Genomic DNA, 25622 nt, shown 5'->3' with positions numbered 1-25622 from the left:
TATATTTCACTGACTTGTAATAACATAAGCATACCTGGTTGGAAATATTATCCTTACTTTGCTAACTTAATAACTAATTTAAAATATATCAGTCTGAACACAGCCCCCTTCTTTTTTTAGCAGGATGCCCCTAAAGTAAACCCTGCCATTAATTTTACAATGTCTTGCATAAAGCTTAATTCATAAAAAATAGTTTATTCAGTTTAGTTCCTTATATTTACCCCAATACAGTATCTGACAATATCACATAGTGTCTTAATATTAAACCTATGTTTCAATTCATTCATTCAAAGTATATTAGAGAAAGGGGAGGGAAAAGGAAGTTTCTTTTCAGTTACACCACAGGTGCGGTTAATTGGCTTCCAGACTTACCTGCACTGAATTCCATTACATACTCGGGTGAAAGACTGCAAAAACTGTGCCATTGAGGTTTGAGTTTCTACTCTCTCAGGCTTTTGACTTTTCTCTTCTGAAAAAAATCTAGATATCTGGGCAGTTCTCAGTTAGCAATAAATTATAGTTTGAGATGTTTAGTCAATATATAGGAATCTCAGTGGAACTAGTTGAGTCTGAAATATTTGTAGAGATGTTTGTGGACACTCAAAGTGGCCATTTCTATATAAATTTGTTTTGGAAGAGGAAAGAGGATTCCTCCCAAAGTCCTATAATCTAGTGTATTAATCACAGGGCTAAGAATAATTAGTTTCTGAATTTTGTTCCCATCTCATGCATCTGCAGAAGTGAGGTTTTTTACTCATGAACGCTTATGCCTAAATAAATCTGTTAGTCTTTAAGGTGCCACTGGACTCCTTATTGTTTTTGTGGATACAGACTAACATGGCTGCCTCCTGAAACTTGTTCCTAACTCTGCTGCTGACAAATGGTAATCATTCTTTGCATTTTTGTAGCGCTTTCCATGCATTGTTTAAGTATGCTGCACAACTTTGCAAAGTAGGTAAATATGATTGCCCCCATTTTGAAGATTTTGAAATAAAGACTGAGTGAAATGAACTAAGGTCCCACAGCAAGTCAGTGTTAGAATTGGACAAAATAGAATTCAGTGATCTTGACTCCCAGAGCCTGTGGCAGTAGGTATTTTAAATCTTGTGCAGTACATTTTCACCTGTGGTAAACACCTTTGGCTCTCTATTATAGGTACTGGATTTGTGGCAGTGATAAGCTAATCTGTGAGAAGCAGAGTACCTCTGCCAAACCATGCGTTGGATGTTAAACAAGGGCAGCAAAAATGAAGCTTCTTCTGAAAATTTTGCCATAAGCATTGTGTTTTGGGGGCACTGCAGTATAATGGATTATGCATGCTCCTAGGATATGGTCCCAGGATATGAGAGAGACACTGTAGGCGAGGTAATACCTTTTATTGGACCAGCTTCTGTTGGTGGAAGGGACAAGCTTTCAAGCTACAAAGAGATCTTCCTCAGGCACGGAGAAGGCAACCAGAGTGAGCAAAATACAAGATGGGACAGATTGTTAAGCATAAGGGGTTTGTTCATGCTGTAGGATATGCTACATAGAATCATAGACTCTAGGACTGGAAGGGACCTCGAGAGGTCATCGAGTCCAGTCCCCTGCCCTCATGGCAGGACATGCTTAACATGTCTTCTTTCTCTCCACTCCCCAGGCTTGGTACAGCCTACTAAGTTCACATATGGCAAACACTCTCTTTAAAGCCTTAATTTAAATCTACATTTCTCATGAAATCTTCCTACACTGATGACCTTCCAGTAACTCCTTCTACATTGGAACCATAGTAGAGTTTAAGCTTCAATGCTTTTATGGATTAAAATTTCCAAAATCAGACACTGGCACATACTGCTATACAACATATAGACTTACTGTGTTCTGGTGGCATTTGCTTTAGTTCTCTATTCTAAAGCAATCTTTATAATACTCTAGAAACTTAGGATACGTTGGTATGCCAAGAACAGTCTTTTATAGAATACTTACCATTTGTGGGATAAAACTGCTTTTTTGTACAAAAAAGTTAAGGTATTGTTCCCTTTTTATACAGCACCTTATGAGGGTGTTTCATTTTGTTAGATACAATTTGTAACAAATGTTAGGGTCATTCACTGAAGGATTCTTCCAGACTGTTTAAAAAGTTTTCAATAAATCCTCACTGATGTAGAAATTCATCTGCAATAGAAATTGTTTTAAATGGAAAGGAGTTTGGGGAACAGGGCCGGGGGAGGGAGGACTGATTATAAGGTTATTTTTTCTGGAAATAAAAAAACCTCATTCTTGGGCTAGTTGAAAAGGCAAATCAAAGAGTAATGTATAGTATTGTCAGAAGATGTTTTCTTCCCCTCATTTAAATAGGCTTTCAGACTATTATTTTTACTAATTACAGAGTCTTCTTACTATTAATACAATCTCCATGAAAGTTCAGCTACAAAAAAATTAGCTATATTAAATCAGCATGAGTTGGCTTTGGTTACTTAAAATGAAAATGGGGCAAACTGTGGTTTAAATTGTTAAGCTGCAACAGTTAGTAAAGAAATCACAGTTCTTTCTGGTAAAAAAGCAAATGCAATCAATTACACTTTTAACCTAAATAACGTATATAAATACACACCCTAGATGTGAAAGGTACCATCGATATCAAATATCAGAGGGGTAGCTGTGTTAGTCTGGATCTGTAAAAGCAGCAAAGAGTCCTGTGGCACCTTATAGACTAACAGACATATTGGAACATGAGCTTTTGTGGGTTAATACCCATGCATCCGCCACCCGCGAAAGCTCATGCTCCAATATGTCTGTTAGTCTATAAGGTGCCACAGGACTCTTTGCTGCTTTTACAGATCCAAACTAACACAGCTACCCCTCTGATATTTGATATCGATGGTACCTTTCACATCTAGGGTGTGTATTTATATATGTTATCGATATCAAAGGCACTCTTGATTATACAGTATATGTCTATATATGCAACTATGCACATGTATCAGTATGTACACCCTGAAATATACACTCTATAAAAGAATATACTTCCTAAGTCATAGCGTTTGAACATTAGATAAAGCAATAAGGTTTAATTCATACACTGAAACTACAGCATGGAAAAATGGTATTACAGCTGTGGCATAGATCTGTTGAAGCAAAGAGACAACACAGAAATTAGGCTAAATCACCTCAGTTCCATAGTAGACAATTTTAGTGCTGTTGTTTTGTATGTTTCTTTTTTTTCTCAGACCAAAATGTAAGTTTTAGTGCTTGTGATTAGTGCTGGATTGGTAGCCTCTTGAATTTATACTGACAGAACGGACAGCAACAATGCACGCTTTCCCACAGCATGATGACTATGTCTCTCAACAAAGTTGACCTCAAATGCTATGGTGATGCAGGCCATTTAACTACCTAGACTGACAGATCTGGAGATAGAGCATCTTTTCCTCTCCGTACTTATTCAATCACTTTGCTTTGCTAGGACTGCCAGGAATAGTGCTAATTAGTGCTGATAGATTTTTCTGATGTAGGTAAGTGTGTGCTAGGTCTGGATTGAAAACACCAACCTCACTTTAGCTATGTCACTAAGCAGCCATTAATAAGAATGATATATGTTTCTGAGGAAAAAAACCAGCATAACAATATTGTAAATGGATTCTCCCCAAAATCAGCTGTTAATGTGACAGAACTATGTACCATAAACATGACTGTGTTAGCTGTCTCTATCTGACACTACTATGTGGTTTGTACTTTACTTATCTTTGTCTATAAATATTTTTATTGATATGTATTTCAGGCAGTGGAATGGCAGTGTGATGAAGCTACTAAAAGAGCCTGTTACAGTAAGGGCAAATCAAAGGTAAGTACGTGATAGCTGTGCTGCTTAATCAAAACTTATATTTGGTTGACAAGATATCCAGTAGAGCCATGTACAGGACTAGTCAGTGTACTAACTTCTTCTCTATAAAGTTCTTGTTCTTCTAAAAGTAATGCAAGATTCTTTAGGTGGCAATACAGCATTTCTTGGAGTGCAGGCAAAGAATATAAACAATAATATTTCAGGAAACAATATTTCAGCTGCTTCCTTCCAGAACCCATCAAAGGCCCTAGAGTAACAATACTCAATTTACTTAGTTTGTGTCACTTTACTTTCTTAGTCCTACAGTATGTGAAATTCAGTGGACTAGATTCTGATCTCACTGGTGTAAATCTAGATTAACTCCTCAGAAGTCCTTCCATAATACACCATTTATCTCTTTGGGTATCAGGCACAATTTTATAAACTTTTCTATTTCTGTGCCACATGACTTGCCCCAAAGATTTATTGACCTTTTGAGAATAATAGTCTGAAATTCACTGCCTCTGTCGACATAAGACCTGCTACGTTTCTGCTGTCCAAAGCCAGATTCTAGTTTGACCAGCTACATTTTTTTTATGTATACAGCGTAGTTAAATGCAGTGCGAAGAAAGAACAGGTCCTGTGGGCATATAAAAAGAATAATTTTTGTGAGTTTTTAGAGGTTCACTTAACTAACCAAATTTATTTGTGTGACATTGTGCAGAATCTACTTCACAACTTGAGCATTTTTTTATATCTGTTGCTGCTTATGTTTGCCAGTTGTGCAGGCACTTGTATCACAATCCTATATATTTACTGTAAATAATTTACATTTTTGAAATGCTAACATTATGAACCTACATTGCTTATTGAAAGAAATGAATCCATATCTGTTTTATAACTTCTATTAAATGTTTTAAACAAACAAAAACAAAATCAAGAAAACCTATCACTAAAGCTAAGCTACTGTTAGTAATACTAAACTCAACTAAGTATAAAACAATACAGCTATCACATCAGGTCAAGTCTCGAATGGAATCAAATAATCAAATTAGTCAAATCATCAGCTGAATATAGCAAATAATCAATCCTTATAAGAGGGATCTCAGAAGGAGGCTCTCTCTTTGATTAGACACCCCAACTAAAAAAAAATCACCCTAGTTAGTCAAGTCTAACTTGGATCTGGTTAAATATTTTTATACTGAAGACAAATTATTATCGAATACTAAAACCACAACCTCAGAGCCAATTATAAAGCTTCTTCTTTAGATTTCAGTTTCAGTGTGGTGGTTAACCCTTCCCCAATCTCCTCTCCCCGGATTGCATAGAAAAAGACTCTAACAAAACTCTTTGATAAGCAGAAGTTTGAGAAATCTTGGGTACCAAATTTTATGTATGACTGTTTAAGTTTGCGGAGGCTTAGCAGCTGTTCCTCCCACTTCAGCTCAGGGGAAGGCCACTCTGCCTCATTACATCTCTGGGGCACCATCCCAAGCAAGGATCAGAGCTTCGGCTTTCAGGCAGGGCAGGGCCAGCAAACAGTCTAGGAGCTTGGGCTGTAGGCAGGGCAGAGCAACCAAGCAGTCTTAAGGCTCAGAGCAGAGCAGAGCAAAGGAACAGTTTTATAGCTCAGGCCCTTCGGCAGGGCAAACTAACCGTCTGACCACCCAGCTCTGGCAGATGGCAGGCAGACGCAGGCCTCTTGGCCTAAGGTGGGGAGGCTGCCACCCCAGGAGTAGGGTTGGTAGCAGGGGGTAGGGGAACCCGGGCCCACCCTACTTCACCAGGTCTTAGCCCAGGAACCTAACAGTGGCGGAGTGTTCCGCCACTGGGTCAGCGAGGATCCAACCAAAACATGCTGACGTAGAATCAAGCAACAACCCAACTGAGCTAAAGTCTGGTTTCCCTGGGCCACTTCTTACGATCCCCTTGTTGGGTACCTGCATTATTCTTTGCCCTGTGATTAATACACTAGATTATAGGACTTTGGGGGGAATCCTCTTTCCTCCTCCAAAACAAATTTATATAGAAATGGCCACTTTGTGTCCACAAACATCTCTACAAATATTTCAGACTCAACCAGTTCCACTGAGATTCCTATATATTGGGTACCTGCATTCCACAGGAGTCCTCTGTTTTCTCAGGATATGCGGCAAGCACCAGACATGGCAGCTCTTCACCTGGGTCAATCTTAGAGTTCAGCTCCAGGGCCCTGTAGTGGCCTGGAGAAGTCTGCTCCCTTCCCTTCCCTGACACAGACTCAACTGAGTTGGTGCCTGCCTTTTATTCTTCCTGTCCTGCCTCTTGGCTTCCAGCGGGAAGGGCGAGTCTGATCTGGCTCCATCCACCAGGGATTACAGAGTGACTCCTCCCTCTCCAGATCAGTGGGAGGCCACTCTGCCTTATTATAAAGTTCCTTAGGACTTTTAAACACAGAATATGAAACACACTTTAATGAATATCTTTGAGACTTCGGTTAGGGCTATTTAAACTGGGGAACTTTTTTTGGTGCCCTCCCTTTATGAACTTGATGGGTGCTCATACACACATGCATTCACACAGCCACACTTCCACACTCTAAAATGAGAGAATAAAAAGTTTGGACTACCTCCCAGCTAAAAGAAGCAAACGACAATATTAGAAAAAGGAAGAATAAGATATGTAAAATAGCAAGGGGATTGCAAATACTTCAGTTTTCATGGCCTTCTGGATTGTCACAGAACAGGAGCTGTAATTGCAGTCCTTCAGCTAGATGGAACAACAGTTAGTGGCATCCTTCATGTGCAGGGAGATGGGTCAACAGCTGGTGTAGCCTTGTGTAGATGAATTGGCTTCCTTTTCTCTAAGTCTCTGGTTGACTTTAGGATTTCAGGAATGTGAGTCATCCCTTAGGTAGTTTGCTGACCCAAAAAACCAAGGCTTCTTGCCTTCTATTAATTTCTTATCATTTTTACTCCACTTTGCAGTGCCACCCTTGAAAGCCTCTGGGCAAATCAAGTGTGCAGCCACACAAATTGGTTAGTTATTGTTTAAATTAGATCATTGTTAGCGAGCTTTGATTTTGGGAAAGTCCTGCTTAAGCCACCATTTAAAAAAAAAATCATTGCTTTGCATGCCGCAGAGACTAGGTCCATGACACCCACCCTCCAATAAATAAATAAATAAATAAAATAGAAAATACATAACAGAGGCCACTCTTTTTGAACTTGAAAGGCCATGTCCATGTGAAAAAGTCTTGATATGACATTATATAACCAGTTTATGGAAAATTGACCCCAAATCCTTTAAAAATAATGGATTGAAAAGACCCTAGCAACTACCAGCCTCTTAGCATTCATCCATCAGCAAGATAAAAATAAATTTGAACAGTTTAGGACCAGATGTGATCTCCGACACACACTCAATATTTCACTGCCAAGTTTGAAATGGCTGGGATGAGAATCAGCACCTCCAGATTGGACATCCTGGTCCTGGTTTCCTGCTCTCTCCACGTAAATGGGGAACAGCTGCCCTTCATGGAAAAGTTCAAGTATCTAGGGGTCTTGTTCACGAGTGATAGTAAGCAGGAGCGTGAGATTGACTGGAGGATTAGTGCACGGATGACAGTGATGCAGATGCTGTACCTATACTTGGTGGTGAAGCGAGAGCTGAGTTCTCAGTCGAAGCTCTCTGTTTACAGGTTGCCCTGCGTCCCCATCCTCACTTATGGTCCTGAACTTTGGATAATGACCAAAAGAATGAGATTGCAGGTACAAGTGGCAGAAATGAGGTTTATTTGGAAGGTGGCTGGGCTTGCTCTCTGAGACAGGGTGAGGGCTCAGCTATTTAGGAGACCCTCGGAGTAGAGCTGGTACTCCTTTGGATTGAGAGGAACCAGCTGAAGTGGTTCAGGCACCTGAGAAGGCTGCCCCCTAGGAGGTTTCTGCTGGAAATCTACCAGGCACATCCCACTGAGCGGAGGCCCTGAGGCTGACCCAGGAAAACACTGGAGGGATTGTATCTCCTGACTGGCCTGGGAACACTAGGGAATCCCCCAGGAGGAGCTGGAACCTATTGCAGAGGAAAGGGAGGTCTGGTCCTCCCTACTCTCCATGCTGCCGCTGTGACCCTCACCAGGAAAAGCAGCATAACGGGAAAAGAAGAAAGATGAGAAGAAGGGCCAGATGTCACCATTCTTCTTATAAACAAGACAATTTACAGTAATCTTCATATTTAGAAACTAGGCCAAAAATTAGACAGTTTATCTTTGTAAGGTTGCATCTTGAAAAAAAAAAAGAGATACCTTAAAAACTTCTCAAGATAAAACCCATTAAAATAAAAAAAAATTAAAATGTGTAGAAGATCTCTGTTCCTACATACTCTTTTCTCTCACAGAGTCTGTTCTTGTAAATTACTGTTTTTTAAAAAGCAAATCTACAAAAATATGCATTTTATCTGTTTGAGTCATTAAATATGATTAAATTCTTGTGAAGTCAAGATCATGGATATATCCAAGGACCTTATTTCAAAGCTAGAGAAGATTGCCTATTTTGTGACACAGCATGACCTTTAACTCTAGTAACCTAGAAGTTCTAGGCTATTTAAACATTCAAATTAAAATGAGACTTTACATATATTTTTTTAAAGTTGCTGTAGTATGCTCTGTAGGATTATACTGTGCAAAAGTATATCAGTTAGGCTGTACATGCAGTTTACTACAATGAGCTTTGCTGTTTCATGAATTTAAATGAATTTAATTAAAAAGATAAAGAAAAAACATATGAAATAAATCAAAAGCAGTAGTTACTCAGTAGGCTTCAGGAGCTTAATTCAGCAGGACTCAAGTCAATGCAATTACTTATATCCAGATGCCAAAACATCTGGATCCAGGGATCCCTTACAAATACTCACTGCCTTAAACATCATCTGAAACATATTCACCACTTCCACTTGTCAATGATTTAAATAGAAAGAAAGTTTATTCACATAACTGTTTTCCTTGCTAAATTCATGAAAATAACGTTGCTTTGTAGGACTGGCCTACCCTATTCTATTTGGGATTGATTAAAAAATGTATAAACTCACACCCATGGCAAGGAGGTGTAATATTGTGGATGGTGAAGAGGCAGAATTATAATTTATTTGGAAAAAACTTTACTGAATATATAATCTATTAAGAATCATACGTGTAAAATACAGTAACTCCTCACTTAATGTTATAGTTATGTTCTTGAAAAATGTGACTTTATGTGAAACGATGTTAAACTAATCCAATTTCTCCTTAAGAATTAATATAAAGGGGGAGGGTTAGGTTCCAGGGAATTTTTTTTCGCCAGACAATAGACATTGTATACATATCTAGTATAAGTTTTAAACAATTTTAAACAAACAGTTTAATACTGTACACAGCAATGAATGATTGTGAAGTTTGTTTGAGGTGGTGGAGTAAGAGGGTAGAATATTTCCCAGTGAATGCCTTGCTGCTAAAATGATGAACTAGCACTCGGCTGAGCCCTCAAGGGTTAATACACTGTTATTAATGTAACCTCACACTCTACAAGGCAGCATGGACTGAGGCAGGAGGGAGGAAACACAATGGATGCTGGGCACTAGCTGCAAAACTCTAAAAACTGAACATGATGATGAGCCCACACTACCCAGCTGGAGTGCATCACTCCCTCCTCTGGACAGCACATGCATGGCTGCACCGGTGCTGACTTTCCAGGGTGCTGGGGAGTGCCTACATGAGTGAAAGAGAGAAACGTGCATTGCCCCTTTAAATACACTGACTCCACTTAAAGTAAGTTGCCCTTTTAAGCAGATCAGCCAGTTCAGGCAGGAAGCAATAGCTTCCAACAAGCTCCCTTCTTTCTGTCCCTCTCTTCTGCTTTGGGGAGAGGGGGTACACAGCAGGGGGCAGGAGCAGGGGGACATCCTGATATCGGCACCTCTCTCCCCATCTCCTCCAGGAGGGGCTGCTCTTCCAGAGAATCCTGCAAGCAGTGGACAAAGCAGGCAGCTGCCAAACGATAACATTATAAGGGAGCACTGCGCAACTTTAAACGAGCTTGTTCCCTAATAGATCAGCAACATAACAATGAAACAGCATTAACCAGGACAACGTTAAGTGAGGAGTTACGGTAGAACAAGCTGAGTAATGCAAAGGAGAAATGAAGTATGAGAGCTACCAGATGCCATACGTTGACTGGTTGGACTTTGGGCCCAGCAGACAACTTCAGTCCTGGATCTTCTGTACAAATCCAATAGATAAACCATTAGTAAAATAATAGCTGAGGACTTTCCAACTTACTTTATTTTAATAGACTTTGAAATGTCTCTTTAAAGATTTTGAACTTTGTGTTTGTGATTCTGGAGAATTACATATCTCTGATGTACAAAACAAGATTGTAGTGTTGATTTTTTTGTTATTTAGTTTGACGTTAATAATTTGTGTTTATAAGTGTTATATTTGTGGAAAACTAATGAACAATTTATTTAGAAAACACCAAAATAATTAGGGATGGGAGGGAAATAAATTTAACCACTAGTTTAGGTTTTAATAGGCCATTGCCACCCATGCAATTGTAACATGTTTTCATAGGCATACATAGTATGTTGAGTTTTAAATGAGTTTCCCAAAGAGGCACGGATGCTTTAGTAACTTTTGCAAACCCAGCTACCATAAATGCTTTCATAAATGCTACTGGCAGACATCTCACTTGAGAAGAGAGTGAAAGATAAAGAAAGAAAATGTGCCAAATGAAATGTTAAAAAAAACCTACTTCCTTGTAATAAGTTTCCATGTTGTTTCTGTAAATCACCTCTATCCTTCTCATACCTATGAAAGCATGGTCAGTATCTGTGGTTTAAAAAAAAACAACATACAATTTATGTCATAAGCATAGATACATAATCCTCTAATGAACTATGCTCCATTTTCCACATTGTGTGTTGTAAAAATTTGGGATGCACAGAAGTAGACTTCTTTGACTTCAGTAGAAATCTGTTGAATCATCTCAGTCTCTTTCAAACTCTGCTCCTAAATTTGTTAAACAGTTAATTGCTGTACAATAGCAGTTCAAATAATTCATTGGATAGTGCTGAATAGAGGATATGATTTTGAAAGTTTCTTTTGTGAATTATGCTGCTCCTTCTTGTCTCAGATTGCAGAAGATAACCTTGGTTCTGTCTGGGAAATCCCTAAACTGTATTAACTGTTTTTATTTATTTCCCCCTCATTCTGGAAAGAAATAATACAAAACCATTTTAAAAACCCCTAAAACCACTGCCACTGAGCAACCTAATCTTCCTGCTAATTTAAAAAGTCTGGAAAAATAGATTTATGCTAATACAGTTTTGTTTCTTGGTTAGAAAATATGTCTGTCAATGCTTAACAAAATAGGTGGAATCTTAAATATAGCTGATTCTGAAAACTGAAATACAATATTCTTAAGTATTCTTTAAAGGTCTAGTCTGCTTCCTTTGAGATCAATGCCAAATCTATCACTGTGTTCAAGGGCAGAAAGATCAGGTCTTAAATTGGGAGATTTAGATGTGTAAGCAAGGTAGAATTGAGCCTTGAAAAAATTACTTGAAAGAAAGAAACGGTAAAATCCTATATCCATTGAAGTCAGTGGCAAATTTCCCATTGACTTTAATTAGTGTGGGATTTCTCCTAAGGGCTGTGCTGGAAGTGAAAAGTAAATTATAATACAAATCTGTACTTATGAGCTAATGTTACAAATTTCAATTTTCTATGGGTTTGTTGCTTCAAACAGTAGTTCCTCTTGTAGTGGTTTGGTGAATTGCTCCTTTTTACTGTCCTTTCTGTCTGTCTTGCCTCTTCTTTTTTTCTTTTTTCATTTTCTTTGTTTTTTCTTCTTCCTTTCTTCCCTTTTCCTCCATCTCAGTGATTCTTCCTTTCTGATCTGACACACAACCTACCATGTCCCACAATCCTTTGCAGTTGAAAAAGACTGGAATTTGTATCACACAATGCACAGTCACCCTGTGGAACTTGTTCCCAAGGGATGTTGTGAAGACCAGAAGTATAACTAGGTTCAAAAAAGAATTAGATGAGTTCATGGAGGACAGGTCCATCAATAGCTATTAGCCGTGATGGTTAGGGATGCAACTCCGTGCTCCGGGTTACTAAACCTCTGACTGCCAGAAGCTGGGACTGGATGACAGGATACGGATCACTGAAAATTGCCCTGTTTTGTTAATTTCCCTGGAAGTATCTGACTCAGGCAGGATATTGGGCTAGATGGACCATTAGTCTGACTTAGTATGGCTATTCTTACAGTTTTTTTTTTTTATTGTTTTGTAGGTCATGCATCAAGAAAGCTCAGGGGGATATAGGGGAATTGGTGCTGTTAAGTGCAAGGGGCTTTTCTGAACCAGCAAACTGATATAGTGCCCCTCTGCAAAAGCAAGTTGGTAATCTGCCTTCACATGACTGACAGCCTCTTTACTCTCCAAGTCTCACTTTTATCTCCCCTCAAAAATCCCTTCTGCTTTCCACCTCTCTGTCACCCCCTTCTGCGTTAAATATATTAAACAGGAGGAGGGAAGGAAGGAGGGAGGATGAGTGGCTTTCAAAGGGCCATTTTTGGCTGCAAAAGCGTACTTGCAGTGGGGGGTGGAGGGGAGGAGGAGGTAGATTTGGGGTTGTTTCCTCTCGCTGCCCCTCTCCTTTGTCCCAATGGAGCCACATTCCAGTTTAGGAAATATTCTTCAATAATCATTAAAATGCAACCTTTGCTATGGAAATATATGGCACTAAAAGAGGTAAAAATTAATAATATTTTATTTAAAGTTTTTAACCCAAGGAAACCTTCTGAGATGCTTCATTGTATATGTAAGGAATTTAGTGATATAATAGATTACAAGGGAATAAAACAAATACTAGTCTTTATCTAAAAAAGTAACAAAGACCCTCAGGGACCTCTTAAGTAGGCTTGTATTAAATTATGCATAATACTTAAGGGGTTTCACTTTCTAAATTGTTTTGTTCCTAAAAGATTTATGATTCTTAATGTAATATAGCCCTCAAACATTCATCCAGCTTTATCAGCAAGCCAGCTCACAGACATCAGCACTTTGGAGTTAAAAAAGAAGAAAGCCTAAATGGCAATGGAATATGACAAATTGTATTGATCAAAGGGACAGATAACAGAAAATATGGTTGGAATGTGTCCTGTAAATAAAAGCATAGGCCTCTGTTTTAGTAGAAGTTGCTTTTGAGGTTTAAAACTAGGAGAATAACAGCCAGCCAATGTCTGAGAGTCACAGCACAGTGCTTGTGATCTAACATGATGGATGAAAGGAAAGGTAACTCTCAGCCTACACTAGCATACTTTGAATTTTATCTTGACAACACTAAACATTTCCCCTGTCCCAAACTAGAAATGTAGTATCCAAATTCAACTCCACAATACGAAAGTATATGCTGATATTAAATACTTTTGCTTGGAGTAGTACTAAGTACGTTTTTTTAAAAAGACTTAGGAATGGACCTCAGGAGTGTGGTACACAACACAGATTTTCATTCACTCCCATCATACCCTTCTGAAAGAAAGAGTAACTAGTTTCTATGGTGTTATTAAAGTTGTTAGTTAGTCATTAGTATTGTTAAATTGTTTTACCTTGGCTGGTGGTTTCATTCAATACCCAGTACTGAGGGCTGCATTGGTCACTGGGCTTCAAGCCTGTGTCTGCTGCAGAAAGCCTATGCACGTAAAACAGGAAGGGTTAGCAATTTCTTCTATCAACATCTACCTGACAGCAATATCAGCTTTCCATCCTTACGTGGATAACTGTTTTATATTATCTAATGATATGATGATCAGATTTTTGAAGTTGTGCTGTCAAATAAGGGAACCTGTTCCCCCCGGGACTTGAACTTAGTCTTATCAAAACTTATGGGACCACTGTTTGAGCCTCTAGCAACGTGCTTCTTATTACACCTTTCTCTGAAGCTGATATTCCTATTAGCCATCACTTCCGCCAGAAGGGTGGCTGAATGACATGCTCTGACATCTGAACTGTCTGATACCGGTTTTTTTAAAGATAAAGTGTACTTACATTCTCATCCGAATTTTCTCTCTAAACTACTATCAAATTTTCATGTGAACCAGTTGATTTACTTCCTGTATTTTACCCAAAACTGCACACCAATAGAGAGGAGCAACAGCTACACACATTGGATGTCAAAATGGCATTGCTGTCCTATGTAGATAGAAGTAAACAGTTTCAGTAGTCAACCCATCTATTTGTAGCCATAGCTGAGAGAATGAAATAATTTTGTCTTGGATAACTTCCTGTATTCATATTTGTTAGGACCTGATAGGTCTCTCCCCACCAGATAAATTGACAGCACACCCCACAAGATCACAACCAGCCTTCTCAGCATTCCTTGAGCGACTACCTATCCAGGCCATTTGTAGAGCAGCAACTTGGTCTTCTGTTCACATCCCATTATGCCATTACTCAAGAGTTGATGCCAAGTTTAGATGAGTTGCTCTCTGGTCCACATATATGTGAACTCCAATTCCTCTTCCTATATCACTGCATGTCAGTTCCCAAGAGATGTGTTGCACATATCCATATTCCTCCTCCCCTCTGCATCACAGTTATCTGGCAAAAAGGAACTGAGGGGACTCAGTGTCACCTAGGGTTGCCAACTTTCTAATCACACAAAACCGAACACCCCTTTCCTGTGCCTTGACTTAGGCTCCACCCTGGCTCACTCCATCCCCCTCCCTCCATCGATTGCAATCCCCCACCCTCATTCACTTTTACCGGGCTAGGGCAGGGAGTTGGGGTGTGGGAGGGTGTGCAAGCTCCAGCTGGGGTGTGGACTCTGGGGTGTGGCAGGGATGAGGGGTTTGGGGTTGGAGGAGTGTGGAGTCCAGGAGGAAGTCTGGGTGTGGGAGGGGACTCTGGACTAGGGCAAGAGGTTGGAGTGTAGGAGGGGGTTCAGGGCTGGGGCAGGGGGTTGGGATGTTGGAGGGGGTGCAGGCTCCAGGAGGGTGTTTGGATGTGAGAGGGGACTCTGGGCTAGGGCAGGGGGTTGGGATGCGGGAGAGGGTTTGGGGTACCAATAGGAGCTGTGGAGCTGGCCCTCAGGATGGTGGCAGCGTGCAGAGCCTCCCTGACCACACATGCGTCTAGGGGCTGCAGGGACCTGAAAGCCGCTTCTGGAAGCCATGCGGAGCTGGGGTAGGCAGGGAGCCTGCCTTAGCCCTGGGCCCCCACTGCATTGCCGACCAGACTTTTAATGGCCCAATCGGCAGTGCTGACCGGAGCCACCAGGGTCCCTTTTCGACTGGGCATTCCAGTTAAAAACAGGTCGCCTGTCAACCCTAGTGTCACCTGGCTCTTTATACCAGTGGCAAGTGGCGTGGAGCAGCAGAGGGTGCTCGAGCCACTCTGATGAGTATCACTGAGGGAAAACATTCTGATAACTGTGTGCAGGGTGCACACACACCAAGAGTGGAATGGGCATGTGCAACACATTTTGAAGAAAAACAATTATGAAAAGTCATTAACCATTTTTTCTGTTGTTTAATGTATTAATAAAGTCAGAAGATAGCAGTGCTTTTGATTTCAAACCGCAGTCATATTCACCATTCACAGTCTGGACGGGAAAAGGAAACACAGTATGACCCTTTAGGATTCAGGGCTGACAGCACCCAATCCCAAAATAGTTCCCAGGAGGAAACACCCCTTTCCCTTGTCTCTGCTACAGAGGCTTCTCCAAGACGATCAGGAGTTAAACACACAGTTTTGTCTGGCAGGTAGGCCTTATTAGGAACTATAGAACCTGCTAGCCTTGCCTGGGTGTAGTTGGGGAGTTCAGATTAGCTAAGAAATCAACAGGTAAATACTTGAGCACAGATGGCTGAGAAAGTCGACTGTTCTTAAAACTGTTCATTTCTTTTGTTATAATTGCTATTGTGTTGAAAATAAAAACAAAACAATGAGTCTGGGACCTGAGAAGAAGGGGTTTGAGGGGGGTTCTTTTATTGGTGTATTCTTCTAACAGACTAAACCAGGAGTGGCCAACCTGAGCCTGAGAAGGAGCCAGAATTTACCAATGTACATTGCCAAAGAGCCACAGTAATATCAGCAGCTCCTTATCAGCTCCCCCACCCCCAGCACCTCCTGATCAGCTGTTCCCTGGCCTGCAGGAGGCTGGGGGTGTGTGTGAGGGCACAATAGGCTTAGGGGAGGAGGTGGGAAGTGGTGGAGTGGGGGCAGGGCCTGTGGCAGAGCTGGGGGTTGAGCAGTGAGCACCCCCTGGCACACTGGAAAGTTGGCGCCTGTAGCTCCAGCCTTGGAGTCGGTGCCTATTCAAGGAGCTGCATATTAACTTTTGAAGAGCCGCATGTGGCTCCGGAGCCACAGATTGGCCACTCCCTGGACTAAGCCCATAAAGTGGGTAGCACTTTTTAATTTTGTTTGATCATCCACACGGTCTGGTTACAGAGGGAGAATTTGGTCTTTACTTACAGGGGCCAGGCTTTATGTACAAAAGGAGGCTTTGCTGGTGGAACAGGGAGCTCTGTCTGTGTGCCTGTGACATGCTCTTTCTTTCCACTCACACCACAGAAGCCCTTCTGTGGGACAGCTTTGAGTTTCCACCTCTATGTAGTTGGACAACAGAGAATGAGGCCAGGGAGCTGGCTTCACTCCTATAACTTCCTTTCTCCTCCCACACCCTGAAATCCAGTGGAGAAAACAAATTAATTACTTTTACCTAAGACTGCTTCCCTCTTCATTGCCGTGGAGCCTGTTTTACTGGAGTAGGGAATATAAGGATTACCAGGGACAACTGGGCAGAAGGACTCATTTGAGTTTCTACTGGAGCTCTGCAGTCCAGGTGGCAGCAGGGAGCCAGTGAGTCCAGGTAGTAAAACACAATGTGCAGGTTAAGAGTGGGCCCAGGGAAAACCATATTCTTCCTCCTGCCACAATGGAAGTATGTAGTGTAAGGGAGAGTGAGGCTCAAAAATATTTTGCCCAGAGAACAGGCCATCCTCAGGCATGCCACTGAAGAATGGATTTACACTCTGTTGAGGAACTCCATTTTTTATTGGATTATGGCTACTGAGATGCTACCTTATTTGCAGAAAAAGAACCTGCATAGAATTTTGCCTCCAGACTTTATTGATAATTGTCACACTGAGCTTTGTTAGAAGCCAAGGAGGGAAAAGAGTTGGAGGGTAAAATATACAAGGGCATTATCACATATGGCAGTTTAATGCACACTTGGCTTCAGAAAGCTGAGAGTAGTTACTTAAACTTCATAGAGTTACCCACCTTAAACTGCTTAAAAGAACTAATGGATCAAGGAGTGAGCCAAATAAAACGTCATTATGGCCAGCATGTGTTAGCATTTTATAAGCTCCATAGAAGTCTACATGGTTAAAAGGTACTAAATCTGGCTATTCAGGTCGGCACCTGCAGCAGGGATTGTTGTAAAGCAAGGAAATAAATATGAGAGATTAAGGAGAAATAGAGCAAAAGATTAAAAATAACCTGCAATGGATTCATTTTTCATTTAATTATTTAAGGCTCTAAGAGCTCAGTGCATGAGTGTCTGGGCTCTTCACAAAAATATTTAAAAACATAAAAATCAAATATAGACATAGCTGAAATAGTAATCTAAAACAATGGATTTGCTACAAAGAAATAAATATCTGCAACCAGATTGCCCTCATATTGTCAAGTTGGTATGAAAATGAAGTAAAAAACCTGGCCAGATAATAGTTGAAACCTTGGCATAAATTTTGTTAGTCTGCTTTATATTTTTGTAAAATCAGAGAATGCTGTGTAAATAAATTGCTTTTTTTTCTCGAAGATTTTTTTATAAGGAAGCAGGAAATCAAAATAGTGGGTAAAAACTCAGTTGCAGAATAGATCTATGTGAAATAAACCCACTCAAACAAAACTGTTCTTGAAATCTGATGCATTCACAAAGGCCACCTTTATACCAAACACTGCCATTTCATACAGCAAGCCATTGTAGTCCCCAGACTCCTGAATTTGAACATCCAAGTGACCCCGTACAGTTAAGTTTGTCTCTGAATCCTCCAAACTGACTCTGGAAGGTTCATATGACTCTATAACATAACAGTTTTTCCAGTTTTTTTTAGATGTTGCTATTTTAAAAAATATGGGTAAAATAGCTAATTGTAAAGAAAGTGTGCCTTGGTTCATCAAAAGAGAATGTGTTTTCTTATTCTCTCCCAAAGTGTGTTTTTCTTTTAAATATTGATTAATTTAAATGTGATTCCTTATAAAAATTGCACCCGGATGAATTTGAGCCAGCGTCAAATCTACTTTGACTGCAGAGTGGGCTTACACAAGGCATGAATTTGACCCAATATCTTTTGCTTACCATATTGTATTATATGAATCATTGAAAAGTTGGCACAGGGATTGAGAGCATAAAAGGAAAGAATCTTGCAAATGTTAAGAATATCATTGTTGAAAATGAACATTATTCTTCTTGAACACCGAGGGGGTGCTCAGTGTACAACTAATTTTATCTGAGAGCTATTTCAGCAGGCTATGGAGGATGAAGAGGAGAGGTGAACAGGTCTGATGGGTTGTAATATCATAGCCCACTTGCTTTTCCTACACTTACATTCCAAGGCTTGCTGGGATAGCAAAAGATGAAAAATCTTCTATTGTTTCTGTACATACCACTTTTGCTAACATACTCCATCAAAAGAAACAAAGATGGCATTCCATTTACTCTGATTAAAATACAAAATCTGCACTAAGGGAAGTGTCCAAAGCTTTAACCATCACTTTTAATTGCTGAAAAGGACCAATAGTTCTGTCAAACTGCTCTGTAGTTTATTGATATTCCTGACTTCTGTTTGGTTCAAAGAATATTTAAAAAAAAAAAAGTTTTGATGAATTTAAGTTAAAGGCATTGTGTGAGGTTTTGGAACTCAGTCTGAATTTTTTAAAACTTTATTTTTATTGTTTTTATATAAAAAACAGACACATAACAAAACAAAACATATAAATACATGCACCAGATGGAAATAAATAACAAAATTCAATGTTCATTATTTGTAAAAGCTGGAAAACAACCAAACAAAAACAAATCAAACAAAACCCTGAACCTGTATAGGTCATCAGTTATTGAAGTGACTAAATAGATAAATAAGTGGGAATATAACCTATGAGTCATAACCTGAGTATTGGGGACTAATATGTACTAAACTGCAAACGTATGCAATAGTTTCATGTGTGAGAAGAGATCCTCATATTTTTCTAAGCTTTTCTATTAGACAGAGTCATATTTTCCATAAATGCAGAAGTACAGAGCTCATTAAACCAGTTAGTGTATCAAGGAAGAACTGCAGATTTCCATTTCCTCAAAATAACTCTTTTGGCCACTAAAATAATCACTGGAATCAATTTCTTAATGTTAACTGGTAATACCAACTCATCTAGAACCCTTAAAATACACACGCTTGGAGAAGAAAAGACAGCAACACCTGAAGTTTCTGAATATGGTGTTCCAGAACACATGCATCATTTGACAAGAATAGGGGACGTGTGAAAGGTTGGCCTGAAGCTCTTTGGCAACACACAGTGAGATGCAGTCTTGCCTTAAGCAAACATTCTGGAATCCAACGGTATCTGTTTAATACCTTGTTCTGGAAAAATCACAAGGATAAAACTTGAAGTATCTTTCACATTAAGCCAGATATCCTCCCAGGTTTCTGTTGTGGTAGTAAGGCTAAGTTCTTTTCCTCATTTGTCTTTGAGACCGAGGTTGAGATGGCACTATGAACCATTAAGCAACCTATAAGTAATTTTTACAAGGAGACTTTTGATTCCATATTTATTTACATGTTTTTCTAGAGAGAGTTGCAACAGATCAGTTGTCCCCTATCCTTGCATGAATCCTTGAACATTTCCGCTGAAAGAAGGAACTGTGAGACACCGGTAGCTGATATTTTAGACTTGTAAATGAAGGCTAGTCTATCATCTTGTATTATATCTCTAATTTTTGTTAATCTTTTTTTCTATCCAAACTATCTTAAGCATGGAGTTGGCCTTGATCGTGAGACATGGGGTATCTCATAGTGGTACAGAAAGAGAGTTGGTAAGATTGGATGCTGTAATCGTCTTAATGCGTTGTAGGATGCCCCATGTAGATGCAAAGACTGGATTTTTCCTTAAGGGTGTGGGTAGCCTCTTAAGATATATAAAAGAATGGCATAGCTAAGGTTTTGTTTGTTTGTTTTTCTCCCCCCAATATCAAACCAGGCCAGTACATATACAGAGCAGCTGGAGGGGAACCATCTTACAAAAGGACACATTTGGAATACTAGATAATATAGATACAATTCTGGCAACCCCATACTTCCAGTTGCCCAGGATTTTTTAAGGGTCTCATGTGACAAACAAGGATGTTTTATATCCCATAGAAATTGCATGATAGTCCTATTTATTCAAGCAAAAAGCAAGGGAAAGGCGTGGAAAGGCAGTAGGCTAATAATATACGTCAATCTTGAGCAGATATTCATTTTGGCTATTTCTCTTCTCCCTAGTAAGGATAGAGGGAGGAGATGCCAGCTCCCTATATCCATGGAAATTTCTTTAAATATATAGCCCATATTTATAGATACAAAATTGGGAAGATTAGGACAAATGTTAATATGTACATAAGTTATTTCCTTGCATATTTGAAATGGAAAATGCTTAAACTGAGAATAATCTGGCCTTTTTGTGTATATCCATTGCCTGTGATTTATTCCAGTCAATGCAAAAACAAGAGATTTTTCCAAGAACATCAACTATATTTATGGCTGCAAGTCTGTCATGGATTCTGTGACTTTCTGGAACCTCCATGACTTCTACAGCAGCTGGTGCAGCAGGCTCCAGCCCCTGGGCCAGCCTCACCGGCTGCTGTTGGGCCAGTCTTGGGATGCAGCACTCCCACCCGCCCAGCAGCAGAAGCATGGGTCTCGGGCCACCACCTCCCCCACACCCAAACAGCACTGGCAGAGGTCCCAGGCTGCACACTGCCACCTGGCCCTGCCTCCCCAACACCGGCAGGGGTGCTGGGCTGTGCACTGCCATCCAGCCTCCCCAGCACCCGTGCAGGCCGCGCGCCGCCACACTCCCCCCACAGCACCTTTGGGGGTCCTGAGCCATGTACCACCAACCGCCCCAAGCACCCTTGGTGCATCTGGGCCGTAAGCCATCACCTCTAGCACCCTCAGCACCCCTGGGCTGCACACTGTCTCCCCTAGCACCCAAGATTTAGTCAGGGGTATATAGTACAAGTCATGCACAGGTCACAGGCCATGAATTTTTGTTTACTGCCTGTGACCTGTCTATGACTTTTACTAAAAATACCCATGACTAAAACATAGCCTTAACTATATTCAACAATGATAGGATTGATGAGTGTGGATTCTTCAATAGCACAAAAAAGTTATCAGCATACAAACTGAGTTTGTATTCTTTCCTGTTTATAGTCACACCTTCAATGCCTGCGTGCTGATGTATGTACAATTCCAGTGGTTCAAGAGAGACATTAAAAAGGAGGGAAAAAGGAGGGAAAGCCCTGTAATGTCCCTCTTTTTAGTTGAAATGTGGGCGAAATAATTTCATTAGTTGATAGTGAAGCAAGGGAAGAGTTGTATAATACGCTGACCCAATTCAGGAATATTTGTCCAAATCCAAAGGGTTTTTTAGGAGAGCCATTAGATAAATCCATTCTATTTATCAAAGGCTTTCTCTGTGTTAGAAGTAAATCTGTAGAGGGAACATCTGACATCTGAGCTTGCTGGATCAAGTGAGTGATTTTTTTTTTGTATTATCAGCAGCCAATTTTCCTTTAATGAAACTAGCCTGATCTTTGTGTATGATTAATGGGACGATGGCATTCAGTCGTGTCACAAAATTTTTGCAATACAGCTATGGGGCGGAAGTCACCACAGTTGCAACCACCTTTATTCTTCTTTAATATTAAAGTAATTAAATCAGTTCTCATACCACGAGATATGGTTCCATTTTGGAATGTTTCAGTGAAAATCTTTGAAAGAATAGAAGATAGCCGATTATAATTTAAGACAAAAAAAAAAATCTGCCAGAAAGCCATCTGTCCCAGGGGCCTTGCCGGAATTCATATTTGTATAGCCTGTTTGATCTGTTGTGTTGTGATAGCTTTGTCCATAAACAACACTTGTTCTGAAGTTGAGGTATTAAAAGGTAGACCTTCAATGAAATGATAAAACTTATCAGAATCAAATTAGTTGATTTATATAAAGCTTGATAGAATTGTTTAAATTCCCTATATCTTTTGGGTCAAGGATGAGGAATAAGGAAGAAATGTTACCGTTGCCTAGTTCCATCTTAAGTTTTCTGTAAAGCAGTTTACCTGCTTTTACTCCCCATTCATATCTTTGTTTGATCCTGTGGAATTCAAATTTGACTTGGCTGGATAAGCATTTGTTTTATTTATTTTGCATTGATTAGATAACATAAGAGGTTTTCATTATTTTGGTCATTCTTGTGCATTCTCTGCAATTCATCTATTTCTTTGTCCAGAGAGCCTTGATTTTTTCACTCTTCTTTTGGGAATCATGCTTTATGCATTCTCCCCTCACATAGCTTTCAGAGGGTCCCAAAAGATGGTATCTGAGGTAACTGAGTGCTTATTTTCTTGTATGAAGTTAGAGATCACTGAATCAACTGTGGAGCAAAACTTTGCATCTTTTATTAGAAGAGTGTTCAGCTTATACTTAGAAGATTTTAATTATGTGTAACTAGTGTCTATGGTAAGTATAATTGGAGCATGATCTGAAATAAATATATTATCAATAGCTACTTCTAGCTATGTGGGAATCAGTTCTGAAGACACAAGAAAAGAGTCAATTCTAGAGTAAGGTGAATGTACCGAAGAGAAATATGTATAGCCATGTTCCTTGAGATGTGTCACTCTCCATATATATTTTGTATCAAGTTCATACATTAACAATAAAGATTAGCTTATTGAACTTTGATAGTTGTCCAGATATCTTTCTAGTGTAGTATTACAATGGCTTCCCAGTATTACAGAAATGTCTTTTTTATTAGAAAAGATGTCTGCAATATCTTTGAAAAATTCAGAATTACCTCCACTTATACTGTAAATGATTGCAAGAATTAACTGTTTTGAGTTGAAACAGCCTTCAAAAAGAATGTATCTTCCTTTGGGATCACACCAGGACTGTATATATTGAAAAGTTATCCTTTTTATGAATGAAGGTGCCTCTGTCCTTAGAATTCAATGATTAATGATACTCAGCACCTACCAACATCTTGATTTGATCGACATTTATTTCTGCTAGATGAGTTTCCTGCAATAAAGCTACTTGGACTTTTTTGATCTGAGGTGTGTCAGGATTTTAATTCTTTTGGAAGGTTTATTAAGTCTCCTCACATTCCAGGACCACACTCTAAGAAAATTAATGGCAAAGATTTAAATGATATAGAATAATAGAATATTAGGGTTGGAAGAGGCCTAAGGAGGTCATCTAGTCCAATCCTCTGCTCAAAGCAGGACCAACACCAATTAAATCATCCCAGCCAAGGCTTTGTCAGCCCATGCTTAAAAACTTCTAAGGATGAAAATTCCACTACCTCCCTAAGTAATCCATTCCAGTGCTTCACCATTCTCCTAGTGAAATAGTGTTTCTTAATATCCAACCTAGACCTCCCCCACTATATATTAAGACGTATAACCTTATTCTAAAGAAACATATTTCCCTTTGATATTGTAAAACCGCATCTCTAGGATATGGTCTGTATTTATACATATTAGATACTAGTTAGTTATGAATTAATTTAGGCCTTCAATTGAGCCTCTAAGGGTCAGGTATAGAAAAAGATCTATAGTTAAATATCATATATCTTCCAAAATATATTTGTCACAGAAAACAAACAAAAACAATTAACAGATTTAAAACAAGATAATGTGGGCATGTTCAGATTCCCGAAGGTTTAACACCAACTGCTCCTCCCCTTCCTATATTATCTAATAATAGTCTAAACATCTCTACGTGCAAATATATTTTAAATTAGATATTACCCTGTAAATACTATTGGGTATTCTAGAACATATATAATATATTTCTACCTACAGAAGTTTTTATCTATCTATATCTATATCTATCTATATATACAGACTCATCACATGTAAATTTACAATTGATTTGATAAATCAAATATAAATTAGTACAAAATGTAAATATGAAAAATATAACAATATAAAGAAATCATATTCATAGTATGTCAAATGCCAAGCACAAGCTGAGTAACTAGGGCTATTCAAGGTTTAGGTTATACTCTACTTTACATGTCAGGAGTATGAACTGTTCTAAGGGACTTGTGGTTACCCTAACACAATCCATCAGAGCTAGTGAAGAGATTCTATCTAGCAGTGCAAGCTGGGATGATTAGTGCAGTTAATAGTTCAGTCAGTAGATGGTGATATAAGCCCCAGTTTAGGGTTAAATTATTACTCTATACATTGCTGTGCTATACAGTTGTGATTGCTCAGTTCCAAAATCAGCCTAGCTTGTTATCTGCTAGAAGTGGGAAGATGGTGTAAGTGAATACCATATCTACAAGGATACATAGGAAAACAAGTATGTTTTTTATGATGATAAAAACATTCTGCTATTTTTGGGCAAATCTGGTCTCAATCTTTGAAGTGTCTGCCAAGCTTCAGAAGGCGTTTTACAAAATCTTGAGGAGCCTTTTAAAACTATAGTGAAGGTGGATGGGTACTTGATGCTATATCTGATGTTGGTCTCCCTCAGGATTTACTTATGCCATTGAATGCAGTCCTCTTTTTGATAAACTCAGCTGAAAAGTCTGGGGGGGAAATTGTGACTTCTGGGTTTCCTCTTTTCTGGCAGCATTCATTAACCTTACTTTATCATTGAACATCAGCAGCTTGAAGATGATGGGTCTTGAGCTTATCAGACTCCTGCCTTCTACTATAAGGCATTTGATGAGCCCTTTCAGTATTAAGTGGGGGTGGCTGAGGGTCCAATTTAAGTATGTCATGGAGAAGTTTCTGAAGAAAGCTGATAATATCCATCCCCTCGAGACCCTCAGCAGTGCCCAAGAGGTGAAGATTATTTCTCTGAGATCTGTTTTCTTAGTCATCCTGTTTTTCTTCCAGTTTGAGTAGTCTAAGCTTTAAGGGGGTAGTTTCTTTTTTAATTTCATTGGTTCCAATGGCAATTTTTTGTAGTTCATTTTCCAAGTGAGCCATTGGGGAATTTACATCACGTGCATCTTTAGAGAGGCCATGAATATCTTTTGAGATTGAAATCCAGTCAGTTTGTGAGGAAATCTTCCAGTGCCACATATCCTGGGCTAGGTTCTGTTGTGGCCTTGAGATCTCCCCCTTCAGCTGCTTAGGTGATTCAGTCTTAGGTCTTTTATTGCCCCTCATTTTTTCATTGGAATCCATATTCAACAGTTTGAAGTTAATCCAGTGGATTAATGTAAATTTTATGGCAGAAATTTATTGCCAATTTGCTAGGAAAGTAACTATTAGAGAAGAATTGATATGTGGTGAGTGAGGTGGTCTAGGATTAGACAACCATCTTCCTCCTGAGTACCTTGTCTGAATTTGAAAATGTTAGAAAACCTTAAATTTAAGAATTAGAGGATTTTAAACATTAAATTTTAATTGAACAGTAGGTTACCTAAGAGACTCATGCACTGGGTTTTGGTGTTTTTTGTATGTGGCGTTGAAGAAAAGAGTCCTAATGATTATTAATAATCTGGATGATGGGAT

At 39.3% G+C, this 25622-nt stretch overlaps 1 protein-coding gene across 2 annotated transcripts in view; it reads left to right on the top strand.

Moving 5' to 3' along the window:
• The window catches only part of SEMA5A (semaphorin 5A), a 620036-nt gene that overhangs the window by 310597 nt on the left and 283817 nt on the right, over positions 1 to 25622 (top strand). For both annotated transcript variants that reach the window (XM_030551691.1, XM_030551692.1), the window contains exon 5: positions 3761 to 3823. In XM_030551691.1, coding sequence (XP_030407551.1) covers positions 3761 to 3823 — 63 coding nt within the window. The remainder of the gene's footprint in view (positions 1 to 3760; positions 3824 to 25622) is intronic.

Source organism: Gopherus evgoodei, chromosome 2, assembly GCF_007399415.2.
Source record: "Gopherus evgoodei ecotype Sinaloan lineage chromosome 2, rGopEvg1_v1.p, whole genome shotgun sequence".
Taxonomy (NCBI): Eukaryota; Metazoa; Chordata; order Testudines; family Testudinidae; genus Gopherus; species Gopherus evgoodei.
The sequence above is the reverse complement of the archived record's forward strand: the minus strand, read 5'-3'. Positions and strand labels throughout refer to the sequence as shown.